The sequence below is a fragment of the Pseudopipra pipra genome, chromosome 6 (genome assembly GCF_036250125.1).
Source record: "Pseudopipra pipra isolate bDixPip1 chromosome 6, bDixPip1.hap1, whole genome shotgun sequence".
Taxonomy (NCBI): Eukaryota; Metazoa; Chordata; class Aves; order Passeriformes; family Pipridae; genus Pseudopipra; species Pseudopipra pipra.
Window position 1 is genome coordinate 16,376,942 of NC_087554.1, and position 19,405 is coordinate 16,396,346.

The 19,405-nt window shown below is 39.0% G+C and overlaps 1 protein-coding gene across 1 annotated transcript in view; it reads left to right on the plus strand.

Moving 5' to 3' along the window:
* The first annotated feature begins 4,622 nt into the window (after positions 1 to 4,622).
* TRPM5 (transient receptor potential cation channel subfamily M member 5) overlaps positions 4,623 to 19,405 on the plus strand; it is a 38,993-nt gene continuing 24,210 nt past the window's right edge. Inside the window, exons 1-9 of the mRNA XM_064659774.1 lie at positions 4,623 to 4,632; positions 4,879 to 5,157; positions 6,460 to 6,626; positions 9,856 to 10,036; positions 12,454 to 12,518; positions 14,312 to 14,503; positions 15,805 to 15,904; positions 16,776 to 16,894; positions 17,524 to 17,874. Of these exons, the coding sequence (XP_064515844.1) occupies positions 4,623 to 4,632; positions 4,879 to 5,157; positions 6,460 to 6,626; positions 9,856 to 10,036; positions 12,454 to 12,518; positions 14,312 to 14,503; positions 15,805 to 15,904; positions 16,776 to 16,894; positions 17,524 to 17,874 (1,464 nt within the window). The remainder of the gene's footprint in view (positions 4,633 to 4,878; positions 5,158 to 6,459; positions 6,627 to 9,855; positions 10,037 to 12,453; positions 12,519 to 14,311; positions 14,504 to 15,804; positions 15,905 to 16,775; positions 16,895 to 17,523; positions 17,875 to 19,405) is intronic.

The following is a 19,405-nucleotide window of genomic DNA, read 5'->3' on the forward strand; positions in this document are numbered from 1 at the left end:
TTATGCAGCAGGATTCCTCTGGTGATTTTGCAGTGTTCATAATACTACAGAATCACAGAAGGGGTAAGGTTGAAGGGACCACAGTGGGACACTGGTCCAAGCTCTCTGCTCAGCAGGGCACATTTCACAGGACTGCATCCAGACTGTTCTTGAGTATGTCCAGTGAGGGAGACTCCACAGCCTCTCTGGGCAATCTGTTGCAGTGTGCAGGCACCTGCACAGTAAAGTTCTTCCTCATACTCAGGCCAAACTTCCTGTGCATCAGTTTCTGCCCATTGCCTCCTCTCCTATTGCTTGGCACCACTGAGAAGAGCCTGGATCCATCCTCTTGACATCCTCCCTTTAGATACTTATATACACTGGTGACGTCCCCTCTCATTCATCTATTCTTGAGGCTGAACAGGCTCAACTCTCTCAGCTTTTCCTTGTAAGAGAGATGGTCCAGTCCCTTAATCATCTTCATAGCCCTATGCTGGACCCACTCCATGAGCTTCATGTCTCTCTTGTGCTGAGGAGCCCAGAACTGGACATAGCATTCCAGGTGAGACCTCTCAAGCTGAGTAGAGGGACAGGATCACATGCCTTGACCTGCTGGTAATGCTCTGCTAAATGACCCTCAGGATACCATTGGCCTTCTTGGCCACCAAGACCACTGTTGACTCATGGGCACCTTATTGTCCACCAGGACTCCCAGGTCCTTGTCCACAGAGCTGCTTCCCAGCAGGTCAGCCTCCAGCCTGCACTGGTGCCTGGGGTTATTCTTCCCCAGGTTCAGGATCCTGCACTTGCCTTTGCTGAATTTCAGGCAGTTCCTCTCTGGCCATCTCTCCAACCTATCGAGCTCCTCCTGAAGGGCTGCAGAGCACTGCGGGGTATCAACCACTGCTCCCATCTTTGTGACAGCAGCAAACTTGCTGAGGAGGCATCTGCCCCTTCACCCAAGTCGTTGATGAGTAAGTTAAACAATGCTGGGGCCAGTACTGAACCTTGGAGGATGCCGCTAGTCACAGGCCTCCAAAAAGACCCAGAGGCCTGATTAGGACCCTCTGAGATCTGCCGTTCAGCCAGTTCTCAATCCCCCTCACTGTCCACTCATCCAGTCCATATTTTCTTAGTTTGCCTTTGAGTTTGGTTTTTTTCCCACTACAGTGTAGTATCTATAGAGCAGCCTTTAAAATCTTATCCCCCACCCTTTTAAATACAAAAGCAGCATTTCCTCGCTCTGTTAGCGCCATTGGGTAGAACACTGAACTGACACAGAACATTTGTACCTGTACATTACTGCAAACATACTGAAAGTCACAGTATTTATCTCTTGGAAGTCAAACAAAAGGTAGAAGATAAAACAAGAAAAACTGTCAAGGAAACTTAGAAATATCACTCTCTAGTAGTCCAGGATCTCATCTAGTGTAGATTCTCAGCTCCATATATGGCTACACTATATTCTTGCATGGATACCATTCAGATTCTACATAATTTTTGGACTTGTTTTGCAACTCTGTCAGTACTGCTTTTCTGCTCTTGATGCTGGAAGATTTCCTGGCTTGGAATATGAACAGAAGAACAGCTGTAGAAGATCATAACAAATTCCATGTAGCTCTGTATCCTGTCACAGACAGTGGCCTGCAGGGATGCTGAAAAAGTGGTATAAGAACAGACGGAAAGATGACGTAATACTTCCCCAAAATAAGCTTTCAGTCTCTAATGTCATAGTTTGGAGACAGCTTTTTGAAAAAAAAAAAAAAAGGAAGAAGGTAGTGCCTTGTGCAGTCCCAGTTACCAGGTGCTTTCCTCACTTTCCAGCCTTATAAAAGCTTGTGAATAAAACTTCTATTTCTGCATCTTACCTATTTTTATCTAGTTCACTGTTGTTCACTACCACTGAGAACCAGAATTCCTAAACTGAAAATCAAATAATGTGCTATTTCTGAAAAAAATAATTTTGCCCAAATGCAAGAATGTTCCTTATAAATCTCAGCAGCCTAGTGTCTTTATTCCAAAAGAGAAGTCACAGATAACCACATGAGAGAGTTTTGCAAGCTAAAGTCTAGAACGGGACTTAAAATTAACCACTTGAGGCCCAATTAACCATCAGATTACTCTGTAAATTACTATCTATTCCAAGTTCATTGCTTGTATGAAGCTATAAATATGTGTGTACTGTCTAGGATAGTGATGAACAGTGACTAATGTACCCTGGAAATTCAGTCCTGAAAACTTTTCTCTAATCAAACCCTTTGTTCTGTCAGCAGGTTCCAGGAAGGGTTTTCTGCACTTTATAGCAGACAAAATGTATTATTATTACTCTGTATTAACTATTTTTTCCCAGAATACTCTCTTCAATGCTCTCAGGAGATAAAGCTGCACCTCCAGTGGAAAAGTGGACTTGAACAAAAAGGTGGGCTTTGCTGTGGCTACCATAATTGATGATCCAAAAGAAGTTCTTTTAGGTAAGACTCTTAACCAGAGTAGTCTGATATCTTACTGTTCACAATCAACACTTTGTTCTGTCCAGAAATGAGTAGCAAGCAGGCAGGGAGAATGAGAACAAGCATCTTCAAACTGTGATCTCCAACAGAAGTTTGGGAGTGGATACAGAGGTGTGGCATAGCTATAGGGGAGGTAAATCATGAGAGGGATCATAGCCACTTTTCAGAGGCAGATTGGAGAAAAAAAAGGCAACTCTGAGCAATGTTTTCACAGAAAACAGAAGAGAATATAGAGGCAGCAGGGGGGAAGCAGCCAGGGTGCAAGTTCCTAAAAGAGTTCCCAGACTAAGGGAACAGCTGGAGGGCTTGCTCCCTCTACTGGAGCATTCTAATAGACCCACAAGAGACTCGCTAACTTGACCCACTTTTAAGTCCACAGCAAATCTCTTGGACTGAGAAATAAAGATTAATGCAGAGTTGGTTACCATTGCTGGCTTAGTATCACAAGGGGTTTCTTTAAAAGACTGGATACATACTTCAATATGCAAATGAAGGCAGAGGGGAGAGAGCTGTTTCATTGCTTTTGTTTTAAAAAGAAACAAAATAAGGCATACAACTTGAAATCTATATTTTTCAGATCATAATTCTGTCAGTTCGGTCAAGCTGGAACATGGGAAAAGCAAGCAGACCTTTCCAGTGCCTCATGTAATGCAGAAGAACAACTCTTGTTATATGACCTTTGCACTAGGACAGATCACTTGCTGTCATTCCTGTAGCCACATATGGAGAAAACCACCTGTGTTTTTGAACTGTGTGTTCCTGTCGAGTACAGCCTGGCCTTAAATACTTTGGCTTATGAATAAATAGCTTATTCCTACAGCAAACAGAGAGTAAACCTCTCCTAAAGTATCTTCAGACAAGTACAATGTCATCACTTAGTTATTTAGCATTCATGTCAGGTAATATAAGTCACAGCAACATGAAGCATGACATCAAGAAACCATGACTCAGACACTCACTAACACAGCTCTACTCTTGTTTGAAATCGTCTGTGGCTAAGACTCCTCTTTCTCTCTTGTAGAATTAGGGTCACCTTTGGGCTCTGAGACATCTCATGCCTTTGGACAGATTGCAGGGTCTTGCACCTTGCAACTCAGCTTTCTGCCCGCTAAATGAGAGTTGAGGGAGCCTTATTCCTTCATTATTCCTTTTTATAACTTACGTTAGATAGTGTTCTGTGGAATCTGCTTCCTCCTATATATAATGTCTGACATTTGGTGCAAAGACCTCCAATTTTAGCTGAACATTACAAGCATAATAGTAAAAAAGTAAAATATTTGACTAAAAACTCAGCTAGATGTATGTCAGTGGATTTTGTGGCCTCTCCAATTTAAATAGCTTCTCATTTTCCAGTTCTGTCATCTCAGTGAACATCTTGGTCTACTGGTGCTCAGTCACCTTATAAATTCAATGGAGGAAATGGAAACCAAGCTCTGCAGCAGTGACAAAGAGGAAGCTCTCAAAAGAGAACTACCATACTGCATAGGAGAAATAGACTTCACAGCTTCTGGGAAGAAACATGGAAAGGTGGGCCACTGAAGATTTTAACCCTTTAACACAATTGCTGTTGTTCAGCTATTACTTCTTAGCAACAAATGCAGAGACTGTAACAGTGAGGGTCAAAGTGCCACAGTGTGAGGCACCACATTGTACTCAAAGTAGGGACCATACCTTCCTGAACATGAATGTGGTTTAAAATATGGCCTATTAATATACAGAAGTCAATCAGCTGATTTGCAATGATATGCTACAAGTAGAGTTATCAACTCTACTTTTTTCCCTTAAAAAAAAAAATCAATTATGTGCCCTACTTCCTTCATTTTGCATCATTCCCTGTTTTTACAACTTTCTGCCAAAAAATATTAACTTGGATTTCAACATTTTAAACATACTTTTGAGCTGTTTCAAGAGTTTTCCTAAAGTTCTCTCTCTATTCTGCTAATATGCAGAGAAGGATACATACAGACAGATCCACCTGCTCACTAGTCCCGTGCTAGAGCAGAAGGACTTCCTAGGAATTCCTGAAATCTGCCTTAAGATTTTGTTTCATCATAAAGTCTTAAACACAAAGTCAAAATATATACAGAACTGAAGAAGCAATAGATTCATGTAACGTATCCTTGAAAAACAGACATGAATTCAGGTGAAATTTTTCATCTTGTGCAGAAACAAGAAATACCTAAGAAATTTGTTGGCTTTGCTAGACTGCCACGAAACCAAAGGCAGCAGCATTAGAGGAGAGTGTAATATGTCAGTTTGCAACACAGAACTAGCCCATGGAACTGTCCCAATTACTGAGATGGCAATTATACAGAAGCCTGCTAAATTAATTCTAGTATTTAATTCTCTGTTGATTCTTGCTCAAATAATTTTTTCTTAAATAACTAAGTTTGTGATAATTCCCCTCTGCATTTACCATGGACAATCTCTTTACTCTATCCAACTCTCCTATCTCTATTCACTGGGTTTTTGTTTTGTTTGTTGAAGTTTATTAAGGTTCCAAGTACCATTCACCCTGGAATTATATTTGAAGTTATGCTCAACAAATGGAAGCTTCCTGCTCCCAACTTGGTTGTGTCTTTAGTAGGGGAAGAAGAAAATCTCCGGATGAAGCCTTGGCTACGGGACACCTTAAAGAAAGGACTTATAAAGGCAGCTCAAAGCACAGGTTAGTGCTTTAGGTTTTAAAGAAGGAATTTCTATTCCTGCTGGATTCTCACACCTAGCATCCAGTGATCTGCTAATGACAATGGATTTGCTCACAAATTTTGGAAATTCAAGACTTTTCTGAATGCAATCTACAACCTGCATGTAAATAGCTTTGAAAATTAAAGTGATTGTATTATAGGAGCAAAAATAAGTTATTTTGAACCAAACTACTCTAGACAACCATTCCTGAAGTGTAAAATTACCTGATATTATTCCCTCAGAGATGAGATTAGAAAGATAGCATGAGATAGGACCAAATACATTGTCTCTCTTTGGTGTCATAAAATAATTCTTAAGAGAGTAGTATAATTTGACTTCAGTAAGTGTGAATTTAGGTCAAAAATAAGAATTCTTGTTTTCTCCCTTCTCACTTTTTAGCTACTAGTCAAAATCATGCTACAGCCATTTTACTTCTTGAAATCTTGTTTTTGTCAAAGCTAAGAGTTGAACAAACTTTACTAGTTAAACTGCCTATGATTAAACTCAAGATTAACAAAAAGACCTTGTTAATGTATAACACAAAGTAAGTTAGCTCACTTTCTCCCTGGCTGTTCACATGAATTACAAGAGTAGTGAAAAGCATTTAAAAACAAAACCAAACCCTCCAATGTATGGGAATAGGCATGGAAGTGACTTTTGTGTAAGATGACATTTTTTTCTCCATAGCTTTATGAAAACACCTGCAAAACAAAGTGAAAATATCTGTGAGCATTTCACAGCAATCTCTTGGTTTAGCTTCACTGTTCCAGACAAGACTGTAACAGTTTTGCTTTTTCTAATAACAAAAGCCCAGTACTGAAGCTCATTCTGGTACTTCTGTGCCACATAGTTATTCTCTAGCTCCACATGCCTTCTGTACTTAAAACCGGACAGCATTGAGATCTCCAGTCTCTTTATGTTACATATTTGAAGAAGGCCAACTATCTGTTTACCTAGAGAGTTCATGATTCCTTGTCACCCTAACAATGCTGCTATAAATTCTACTGTCCTAAAGAGACAGCAGTCAGAACTGCCTGGTACAGTGATGTTTCTGCTTGTGTTTAGACAGTGAGTGAAGAATGTTTGCTTGGGCATATAATTTCTTCTTGTTTTCCTTATTAAAGTCTTACGTAATTTGTATGTTATAGTCCATCAAGACCGGTCTTCGCTTTATCTACCTAAAAAAACCCCTTAAATCCAATACTGCAGGTAATGTTACTTGACACACAAACATATTCAATTACAAAGAAATCATCTAACTGTTTTTAAAAACTAATTTCAGGTGCCTGGATTTTTACCAGTGCTTTACGTGTAGGAATAACAAGACAGTTAGTGCAGGCAGTCCAAGATCTTGCACTGGCTAGCACTTCATCCAGAGTGAGCGTGATTGCCATAGGAATAACTTCACTCAGAGAAATTCGGCACAGAGAAATTCTGGACAACACAAAGGTACTTTTCACTCATTCTACTTGTGAAACCAGATTGTTCAGATATAAGCTGCATGTTTACAAAATTTGGAAGTAGATGGCAAAACAACTTTTATAGAACCATAAAAAAAAAAAAAAGTGGGGTTTAAACTGTGTTTTGGAAAAAAAAATAAAGAGCAAGAAGGATTTAGAACCGAATGATTCTGTGCCCTGCGCATTCGGTGCACGCTGCAGCGATTCCAGAGATATCCCGCAGATGGCAGCATTAGACATTAGCGCAAGGATGAAGGTCAGGAAAAAAGCACATGGAATAAGGTACCTTCAGTGTTTTTTTCCCCTGTCCACTTACTGCAGAATCACTTCCTCCAAGCTATTATATAAATACTGTAAAAAGCATGTTTTCTGTTATGGAAAACCAGACATAAATATTCCAAGACAAGGTTTCTTAAGTAGCCACTGAATTGGTGTCTAATACACAAAAACTTGCTTGATACACCAGGCCAACAATACTAGCTATGCAGGACTTTGCCCAGTTATTGGAGGCTTTAGGGACTTCTCAGTTTGGGTCAAAGAAATCAAAGTTCTTGGGAAGAAAAATCCAAAACCAAAACAAACCAACAAATAGAAACCCTCACCCAACAAAACAATTTCTTAAAGTGTTAATGCTAAATTGACCTGCAAGTGGAGAAAAAAAAAAATGTAGCATTACCTTTTTGTCACTGGGGATACAGTCTGTCCTAAGCAAAATATTATAACAATAAAATAGGTGTGTAATATCAACGAATGACAGTTTCTCTGCGCTATTTTACTCCCCTGGAGAAGCTAAGAAACAAATGAACTCACACCTAGCTGCTCTTTCAGATAGGCCTGCAAGTACCAGCTAGCAGCTGGGAGACTGCCAGACCATATCAGTGATTTATTGTAATTGGGCTTCCTCTTTTTTCATCCTTTTTTGCCAACGACAGCCACCTGTGTGTTCTACCAGGTGGGACTCTTTAGCTGGAGGACTTTAACCTATTTGTGTGGGTGAACTGGTCTGAAAGGACCTCAGAGGAAAGAATTTGGTTCATTATGTTTGTGAATTTTTCTCAGGAAAGTTGCTTTAGCAAATGCAAACTATTTCACCTCTCTCGTAGGTTAAGTGATCAAAATGCATCTGCACCTTTCCCAATCAGCACCTACAAAACAAGTGCACTGGTCTTTTTATTGCATTAGATTTTCTCTCCCTTAACTAAAGCCTGAATTCTTTGGCAAGGAATATTTTGTAAAGAACGTTCCTGACCCTATGACTTCTGGCACAGCTTCTACCCAAAAACATTTTGGATTTTAGTCAGTAACTTTAAGACAAAGGAACTACAGACAGGGATGTTGATCTAAACCCAACTCTTTTTATACTTGGCACTAACACAAGCAGCTTGTTGTATAAAATAGAGCTAACAATCCACACTAGCAAGGAGAAAAACAAGCCCTGAAATCAGTTGATCCCTCCCATCTCTTCTGTGTTGATGGTGTGCTTTAAACATTATTGAAACATCACTTCCACATTTTCAGAGAATAAATAGGAAAATCCCAAAGGGCCTTTTTCAATTGTTTGTTGTGCCTCTGTGCCTAGTCAAAGGCCAGATCTTGGGTGAGTAGGCTTAATGTTGCATGGCAGCAGAATGTAGGCACACCCTCTGCCAAAACAAAAAATCTGAAGGAAATTAATTGTATTGAGAAGCTTTCCCCAACAAATGAGAGACAGAGAGAAGGAGATAAAAGAAATCTGTGGCACTTGCTTTTTGTAAAGGATGTGCAAGTTTACTGCTGTTTTTCCTGGAACAGCATCTGATTTTCCTACTCTTCCCAGAGCCACTGACAAGGAAAGAAGCGATAGGAACATGCCTGATAACAGCCCTTTTCACCTTGCTTTGAAGGAGATTTCGGTTTGGCTGTATGCAGCTTCATTTCAGAAAGCGACGTAAGAGCGTGATATGCATGTGCAGCATGAAGGAACTTGTCCTCTGGGTTGCTTCATGTTTTTATGCATTAGTAGTGCTGCTATGAGCTCTTAGTCTGTGGAGAACATGGATAACTGTCTTGTCTGTGGAGAACACGGATAACTGCTGGGTTGGACTTTTCCCAGGATTCAACTGGGCACCTCCTCCTCTGTCAGACACTGCCAAAAACTGAGATTGAGGAAGGCCCTACATACAACCTGGCTCTTAAATACCTGAATGTAAATCTCTCTGCCATACCTTAATGACAGTAGTTACACTGCTATGTTCTCAAAAGGCTTTGACACCTGTCTGTGCCCACACAATTAGGGTGAGGAAAATGCAATACAGTCACAATAGTCAAGCTGACAGTCTGAGTTTTGCTCATCAACTCAAAGGCTGCAGGAGCTGGAAACAGGCACGATAGAAGGAAATGCTGATTTTAAACAGTTGTTTTAATCTGACCTACTTGCAAGAGGACAGTAATTATGAAAATGAAAAATAATAACCAGGCATTTACAGCCTGGCTTGCAGCTAGGAATGCAGTATCAAAGTGGATGTGCAACAGTAGGAAAGAAAGATGTATTAAGGAAGTAAGGGGGGCTTGAAAAAGTATGTGTGTGGAAGACTGTAACAGGGGTTCTATTTTACCTAGACTGATTTTATGCCAAAAATCACTAATAAATCATTTAAAGATATAACACCCCTCACACAAAATAAAAGATAAGAAGATTTCACTTTCTAAAATCCGTCTCTCACTCTTTTAGAATACAATTTCCAGACTGAGAATAATGATTAGACTTCATATAACCCTGTCAGTTAAGTACAGCTGCGTTTAAATTGCTGTGGACATGTGGCAGGCTAACTTATCTACCGGCCTAAACATGGACAAAATGCTACTGTAATTAATAGGTTTACCCTTCTTTATACCAGCTGAGGCTTTACAGCTCCATCCGCAATTATGGGGTCTCATGGTCCCTTTCTGTTTGTCCAACAAACATATCCAAAACCTACATTCCAGAGATGGTGATTGATGTCACTATATTTTGCAGAGGCCAAGAGGGAAACTTCAGGGACTTCAGTTCTCAATCCTGTCAAATCCGATCCCTCTCAGAAGGAGCACATTCTCCTCTACACTTTTTCAAGAATCTATTAAAGTCTCTCATAGGTGGTGTGGTGTCTCAGGGTGCAAACAGCACAGAAATGGAGATTAAGCACATTAAAACATGGACTGGGTTTTGCAGAGAACACTAACATCTCTCCTCCTCTCTTTAGAATGAAAGTCTTGTACACTATCAATCAGATGATGATATTCAAGGCCCACCATATTCTTTGGACCACAACCATTCCCACTTTATTTTGGTGGACCATGTAACACCAGATGAGCCAGATGGAACCACTAAGCTACGTTTCACCTTGGAAAAGCATATTTCAGAACAGCGTACTGGATATGGTGGTAAGTAGGTTCTATATAGGCATGCTAACTTGAGGAATGCTGATATTATAGTGATACCTGTGGGGCCCTGGCCTTATCAAAGGCAAGTCCAATTCCCAAATTGGACAATTGCTTACTTAGGCAAGATCAAGTAAACACATTTGTCATTATGTAAGAGGCAGAACTTCGGTAGCTTCTGAAGTAGAGAAAGCTGCTCTTTGAACCAAAAATCTGGACTTCTATTGCATCTCCTTAAATGTAGCTCAAAGCTGATCTTCAAAGCATAGCTCAAATTGCCTTAAACACAACAAATGGAAAATAAATCCAGCTTCAAGTGCCTTAACCAGTGGTTCTAAGAGATTGATATTCATTGTTGTGTACTTTTATCCCCTCTCATACATGAGGTCTTGAAGTGCTCCCACACTGGAAGAAAAGACTTGTTCTAAAGCCCTCTGAAATATTTTAAGCCATATTTATTTCAGGATAAAACATTATCCTGGGTAAATACTGTAATGGCTAATGGCCATCTAAATGTATGTGACCTTTGTTTATAATAAGAACTGAGTGTTGGGCAGGTCTATTTGTGGAAAGAATTCAGTTGTAGGACTAATTCAATTACTTTTGCCTTTCCTTTGTTTCTGTAATACCTGCAGTGCTAGCAGAGCTGAAACAGAAGGGAGAGCACACTTATTCACAGTTGTATGCATCAATGGAATATTCCATTACACAGCCCATAGTATGGTTGCACAGATGTACCTGAGACCATGAATGCATGTGAAAAATACTTATCTGGTGACTCACACAGGAAAGACCACAGGTGGGCTGTAAGGGTAGGCTGAGGCTGTACTGCTGAGAATCACAAAGTAGCCTCTTTTGGCTTGCAAACCAAATCTGATTGAACAGATCTCAGTGGAACAATATTCTGACAAAGAATGCTGATTCATATGACAAATATTTCACTTGAACATACTGAATTCAGCATTATCTTCTATAAACAAAACCAATGTCATTCATTTAAGTTCATTTATATACAACCTGAGCACAGCTATGTGACTTTATTGAAGTAAAACACTTTATTAAGGTCATGCAGAATTTCCCTATTTTAAAAAACATCTAGAAGTCTTTTAGAGGAAATTTTTTAATATAGTAAATATTCTTTGCAATTAAGGACTTTCCACCTTCCCAGCATAAAGTCAGAATACACTGGCCCCTCCTCTGGCTAGATTTTATCTAAATCTATGGTAAGTGAAGAATATTTGAAGACTTAATCATACCCTGAGGAATGTGTAGTCACAGAGGTCACTCTTCAAAGAACATCACCTTAGAGAGGTACGACAGTGCTATGCCATTCACTAAAACAAATTAGGTTACTTGCCAATCGCATCCTGGCTACAGCTCAGTCCAACATCATCTTTGTAGTCATCCCACAAGAGAGAAAACAAAAAGTAAAAGGAGATCTGTACACAGTTCTGCGAGATCTACAAAGGGAAACATCAAAAAAGCATTTGGACCAAATGCCTTTTATCTTCCAGCTGAAAGAGGCATTCATCTCATGATGCTACTGTTTTAATTGAGCTCCTTCAGGCCAATCTATAGTCACCTTTGGATTACAGACTACAGCATTTACAGTATAAACCATCTAAAAATACGTGGGCCCCTGTGGGAGGATGTCTTAGGACAGGGATGCTGACCTCATTTCTTCCCCTGCTGCCATGATATGTTAAATATTTCATTAGCATTTCTTTTAAAAGTATCCAATTATATTGTTATTAATCACCACACTAGACTGTGCTGAATGAAATTTTAAGCTGTTTAACCAGAATAATGAGGAGTATATGGTTCCTATCAAATCATATCTGACTCACCCTAGCTGGTCTACACAGTCAGCCTCTTCATATTCTTAAATCCTCCTTTTATAAGGCTTTTCTCCTGGATTCCACTGCATCTTCCAGCAAACAAATAACACCAGGGATGAACTGAGAGCTTTTCACTTCTAACTGTATCTTAATATAAATAATGGTAGCTGCCTTTCTGAAAACATAACAATCTTGTTCTGCACCCTAATGCAGCTCCATTACTCCATAGCCTGATAGCCTTGCAGTAAATAAATAACATAAAAATTCAACAGTGGTATGACACACAGAGGTCCCAATATCCATATTGTGCAGCTGAGGTGTACTGAGGTGAGAACAGCCGGGACTGCTTACTAAGGATCACACAAGATGTCTGAGGCAAAGGTGCCTTCATCCTGAATCTTAGACCAGGACCCTGTCTGGTAGGTGATGGTGTTATTCTCTTCCTTTGCCACTTGCTCCTGCAATTGCCTGACTTCTGCAGGTTTGTGTAGGCACCAAAACAGCGCAGAAGAGGACAAATGTTTTTGAGGGGTTGGCGAAACTGCAACAGCTTTTTTAAAAATTAAACCATCTGTTTCACAGGAACGGGTAGCATTGAGATCCCTGTGCTTTGCTTACTCGTAAATGGAGGACCAGGCACACTTGAGGTAAGAAGCTGTTTTCAACTTTAGAAAAATAAATTAACTGGTGCCAAGTCATTAATGGAAAATTTGGCTGGATGACAAACACATCTATTGCCACTTTACATAAAGTCAAATTTCATATCTATACACCATTAAGAATTGAGTTCTGTTAATATTAAATTTGCCAGTATTTGTTTGGGAGAAATATTTCCTTCTGAATAGGCACCAGCTGATCCTTAAAGCTTCCATTGCCAGCTTGTACAGTGGGAAGAAAGAATCCAAACCCAAAACAAACTCACAGAAGCCAGCTCCAGATCTAGTGAAACAGAAATACTGTGCTATTACTTGAGAACACATACAAAAAAGAGATGAATCATTCAGTGCTGTCCAGCAACTAGGAGACAACTGCCTGTCCCAGAGCTCAGAGGAAGTACAAGACCAGGTTTGCTAGACATGCCATTTAAAATGATAGTATCCTAGTCCCACTGAGCAAAAGAACATTGTAGGATAGAAGACTGGATGTTGTCTGCTAACAATCCCAAATCTTCATTGAAGGATCAGTTTGGATTTTTTTTCCTGAGTAGTTCTACAACTTAAGAGCTTGTTAACAAGGACATACTCCTTGATTTCTGGTGTTTTTTGTTTTTTTTCTTAATAATACTCTCTGTCTACAGTACCTTCAGAGAGACATAATTTAACCATAATTTAAAGTTTTCAAGTGATGAGATTGTGCCATGCAAGCCGGTAACCTCTTTCAGAATAGTGACTCATTTCTGATGATGTTTTCTAATTTCAGTCTCCAGTCCCTGTGTCTTGTCATAACTTTGTCAGCTGGACTAAAACAAACACTGGTATTAAAAATCTCACTGTTTAAACTAGGATTATGTCACTTCTTGAGATTCTTTTTCAGAAGCTAAATATTGCAGTGTTTCCTATATTTTTGAATTAGAAAAATCACAAATTATGACTTATAAATCCTCTGTTCAAAGTTTTAGAGAACATGACTTAGAGACCAAATGTGGTTGGCTGAAGCTGCTGGAAATCTGCTGGGAAGGGATAACTGGTCACACTTTTTTACAATCATTTTTTTAAATTACAAGTTGCATGATACACACCAAAGACTACCACAGTTTTATAAAACTCAAAAAAACCTCAACACCGAAATTAGAGAAAAACTCTGCACCACAATTGAATCAATGGAGTCCTGTGTAACTCCAGAGGAAGAAATAGACTGGCAGCAAATAGTCATTGTGCAATTTTGATGCCATGGTCTCTGCTTTCTTCTCTCAACTACCTGCCTTACTCATTCTAATTGCACAAGTAATAGAATTAATAGCCTTTAACTCTTGTAGTTGCTATGATTCAGTGTTTTTTTCCTGTAGTCCAATGTTGTATTCCCACAGGCAAACTCCTTACTTTCAGCACATCTTTGCTGGGTGTAGCAGGTAGAAAAAAATGCTACGCCAAAAAGCCTGCTAATAATTTCTGTGTAAAGCTACTCTTGCACTTGACTATGCTGAAGCACAGAATTCAGGGGGGAAAAAAAGTCAGGGACAAAGAAATTTTATGCATTGTTTGTCCAAATCAGGTTGCTTAGCTACTCAGCAGATGTGTCATGAAAAGAAGCATAGTCAGGGGCCTATACATGTATGACCTGCTACAGAATCTGAAAAATAATAATAGCTTAGAGGATTTGACTGATTCCATAGTGAATCTGGTTTAGATACACATTTACTCCTAATTTCCTAGAAGTCCTTCTTTTGAACAACATTTTCTTTCCATATGTGAATTCTGAAAATGTACTTTTTAAACTACAGAGAGTCTGCAGCGGTTTGGAAAATTCTGCTCCCTGGCTTATCTTAGCAGGGTCTGGAGGTACAGCTGACATCTTAGCTGAATTCATGAATGACCCACAGCTTATCATGCCGGAAGCTGTTCAAAAGCAATTTAAGGAGAAATTCCCTGCAGAAAGCTTCTTGTGGAAGGACATTCTTCAGTGGACACTAACAGTGAGCTCTCCTAACATTTGTAGCTTCAGTAGCCCATTCAGTACAGGTTTGGCAAGAAGCTGCTCAGCAGTTTTGGGTTCTCCAGTGCTTTGACACTAGTGTTACAGGATACCCCCCCCCACCATAAAAATCAAATGCTCAATTGATCATACAAACTACTTTGTTGTTGTAGTGATTCAGCTGAACACTTAGGGCTCTGTCCTTCATCAATTATTTCCCCAAGTAACAGCCAGCACCCAGGAACTCCACAGTCCTTCTGTAGGACATGAAGCATTATTTATATCCACAGCTGTGGAGCTTGTGCAGCTGTGACAGAAGAGACCTAATTCATGATCTACAGCTGTTAATGGAAACCTAGTTGTGGATAAGCATGAATAAATTAAATAGAATGAAGTGTGTTTAGAAATTATCCTATCTATTGTCAGTTGCTTGCTCTTAAAATATTATTATTCTTAAAAAAGAAGGACAAAACAGATTCATAGATCTTCCTTACTCTTTGTCTTAGGGTTGCTGGACTTAAACCACTATGCATAAGCCTTTTTGAAACAAAAAAACCACTTTGAAATCATCTTTTTATGAAAACTGAAGAGCACTGTGTGCCTCTGAGATAAACTAAGTCCACCTGACCTGATCCAATACTTATTCTTTGCAGTCCCTGCCATAATCCTTAGCTTTAAAAGTTTAAATTTATCAGGAATTCATCAGGAAGAACTTTGCCAGATTACTAACAAAAGAGGATGAAAGGCATATAGAAGCAATATTGCCAGATGCTCACAGTCTCAGTGCAGCTGCACTGTGAGAAAGAAAACTCAATAAATAGACAAACAGAAGGAAAGAGAAGACTCCTGTATATATCAATATTTGAGAACTTTTACTCAAAGAAGAGTTAGAGACTATGCTTTTAAATAAACAACTCTGAGAGCAAAACTTAAATGTCAAAGCAGGATGAGATAAAACAAAACTAGTGGTATGCTGGCTATAGCATGACTATGAGTCAAATAAGAATGTGAGTTAAGGAAGGATCTTTTAATTAAAGCACTGCTCTGGTTCTCAGGATATCCACATTCTGATTCCTCCTATCCTGCTAGGTGACTTTGGAAAAGCCGTAACTACCTCCTTGCCTTAGGACTTATTTATATATGAGCAACTAATAATGTTTGTCTTCTTGCCAAACCTCATCTTTACAATTGGAATGTAAGTTTTTGGGAAATATGGTGTGGGTGATCTTCACTGGGCTCTTGGGCACTAATATATAGCAGTAGGAAAACGTGTAAAATGACTTGTGTTTCAACTCCCAACAGATTCAAAACATTATTTCACACCAGCATCTTTTAACCCTGCACAATTTTGAGCAAGAAGGTTCAGAACTAGATACAGTAATTTTAAAAGCTTTAGTAAAAGGTAAGAAAAATAAACATAGAACAGTGTAATGCTTGTTTTATTTGACATCTTCTATGCCATAAATATATTTCACTTTTTTCCAATGCAAGTTCAGTTGGCTGTTGGATCAGATTTCATTTCTGATGCACTGTTCTTTTGTTTGTTTATTGACAAATTAACTGTGGTGGTTACCATAGCTCTTGTAACTTTGCTTTAAACTACCGTTTGCTTTTTAGTCTTATGCTATTGTATTATACTAATTTAATTGCTCCTTTATTTCAACACTTGTTTCTCTTAGTAGTAGAGGTTACAGAATAACTAAAATATATTGGAGCAGTATATTATCCCAATTACAAACCATTAAAAAAAAACAACAAGAAAACAAAAACAAAACCCGCAAGTAGACAAGAATGGCCTTAGTTCCAGAAATAATCCATTTCTCCTATAAGAAATCTCCACTGTATCTTGTGGAAGAAAACATTACTTGTGCTGCCATGTATTTCAGTTTCTGTTAACTTAATGGTTTGTGTTAGCCTAAATTTAGCATGAGGAGGGGGAAAGACATTCTGTTCCTGGTGTGTTAATTGAAACAAGGTAGAAACAACAGCCAGTCCTGTCCCCTGCTTTCTACAGGCCAGGGTCCCTCTTAAAAGTGAACAGCCATTTAAACTTAATGGTTTAATAGGGAATTCTGCTAGGAAAAAAAAATATATTTGAATATTAATATTTCTTAATTCAAGAAAAAACTGCTGTGAAGAGTTCCTTGCTAAGCAACCCACAGATTTGTGATAGCTGAAGGAGAGCTTGTATTGCTAGTCAAAGTACCAATACTATATTAAATTAAACATAAGTGTAAAGTACTGAGTTTATTTGCCTTTCCTATTTTTGTCAGCCTGCAAAAGTCAGAGTCAGGAGGCCCAAGAATATCTGGATGAACTGAAGCTGGCAGTGGCCTGGAATAGACTTGACATTGCTAAAAGTGAAATATTCAATGGTGACGTGGAGTGGAAGGTACCAGGTTTTATCTTACAGGACAATGGGTGTATAATCCAGTGTGTACAGGACAATGGAACATCCCACAAGATGGCTTCAGTTTTTAACACTACCTTACTGCATGCTCCACTAAGAGATTGGGCAGCAGTATAATGCTTCCTGAGGCTGTTTATCTTTAGGGTCCCCTATATCAAAATGGCTGAGTACAGAGGAATAATTCAGCAGTCATGATCTCTTTCTTGAGCTCTCTGGGGGCAAGAATCTTTCTCCCCCTTCTGTATAGGTCTTTAAGGCAAACAAACCAAAGCTTAAAAGCACAAGAACAGGAAGATATTACTGTTAGAAGGTGGTAGGAAGAATGTCACTGTTTTCAACTGCTGTATAAATACGCAGTGCAATGTGTACCCAACATCACCACAAGTCCTACAGCAGGCTACTTGTGGTGATGTTTGTACATTATTGCTTGCACAGACATTTTATCACAGAGAAATCAAGATAGTTCTACCTCTTTCTCATTGTACCCACCGTTGACCTGGTGGAAGACAGTGCATGTCCCCATGTTAAACCTTACCTCTTGTCATCCAGCCATGATTACCCAAAAAAACTTCCTTGTTTCTTTTTTTCTTTTCCTCCCTTCATCAATGTAGTCCTGTGACCTGGAGGAAGTGATGATGGATGCTCTGGTCAATGACAAACCAGAATTCGTAAGATTATTTATTGACAACGGGGCTAACATATATGAATTCCTGACCTACAGTCGTCTGCAGCGACTCTACTGTTCCATTTCTCAGAAATGTCTCCTCTATGAACTTCTTCTGAAGAAGCATGAAGAAAACAAGCTGACCTTGGCAGGGCTCACTGGTCAACAGGAAAATGAGCAGCAGGAGATCTGCCCACTCTTTGCTCTCAGTGAGGTCTCTAGAGTTCTCAAGGATTTTCTACATGATGCATGGAAAGGTTTCTATCAAGACCTCAGACATGGAGGCAAGAAAAAATCTGTGAGTAGCAACTTGACATCGTAGCTCTGCTCTACTCCAGTTTACAATTTGAACAATTTTAACTAGGTCTAACCTTTCGGGGTGGGGCAGGGAAGGAAAGGGAAGATGACAGAATAGTCACTTCAGTTTCTCATTTGTTTTTTCAGTCAATTATTATCACATTTGAAATGGTCTGATCTTTTTAATTTCAAAATTAAAAAGGAAAAGAAAGTTATTTCTAAGATAGATTGTGATTCCTCTTTCTCCCCCTCTCCCCCCCCCCCGGGTTTTATGCAAGGTTTCACTGTACCTTGATCTACTGCTAAGATATGGCCTTTGTTTCACAATCCACAGAGGCCCCTGTATTTCACACTCCCACTTTTTATTAGACATGAAAATAGTCTGCATTTCTTGTACAGAACTTCAAGCAGAACTATTTGAAAGGCAGTATTTTCTAGGAGAAAGAAAAGCAGGCAATGGACATTTTCAATCTCAGGTCTGAAAATGGTAGTCTTTATATATGAAACTAGTCCCAGCTTTATACTGTGTACGAGTGGACAGGATATTCAATAATATGCAGTATATGATACTTGCCTTTAGATCATTATAATCTTGTTATTGAGTGACATAACATACAGCAAGAAGTAAGAATGATTGTGTGAAGTGGCCCTGGCAAGCACGCTGGCCACCATGTGACAAGGATAACATGATATGGGTACATCTGTGGAATGTCTGTAGTCCACAACTGTGCCATAGATACGTCATCATTTTTGCATTTTGACAGTATATTTAATATCGAAACTCCTAAGTAACACAGTTCTTGAAAAAGCATTTAAAATAAGTTTGGATGCATGATTTCAAAACAAAGACATATAGAGAAACTTCATTAAGATTTAGTTTTAGATAAACTAAACAACTAAGCCATTTGTTATTTGCCAAGTTCTAATTCCATCTTAAAACTGTTAAAACAAAAAACTATTAAAAAAAATTCTCACTAAAAGCTTAAATCACTTTTGTTTTGTAATCTCTAAATTAATTGGTAGTATGAAAAGTTAAGTTTAAATCTAGTCACGGTTTCTTCATTCCCAAGGACAGACAACTTGGGACAACACCTCTGAAGTCATTAAGCAAACTCCAGATTTACAAATTTTACAGAAATAAAAATTTGCCCCAAAATCTCACTTGCCTTTCTGGCATTTGGCAGTAAGTGAGCTAAAGCCAAGTGCTGTAAATAAGGCCCAATTCAGATATCAGATCACGCCGTCTACTAACTTTTTTCCTTTAAAAGCTTCTTCCCATGTCTGCTTCCCAACAGTGGCTCAATCCAATTGTCACTGGCAACAGTACTGGGACACCAGTGTCACTGTTGCTAAATTGTGTTGTTTCAAGTTAGGAACTAGTTGTTATGAAGACAGGTGAGACTTTTAGGATATGTTTGTCACCTGCAAGGTTTTCAAGGCAATTCAATGTATTAAATAGCTCACTACAAACTGAAGAAACCCACCCCTACCCCCCCCCAAATGCCATTAAAATAAATTTGAAGAGAATTCCA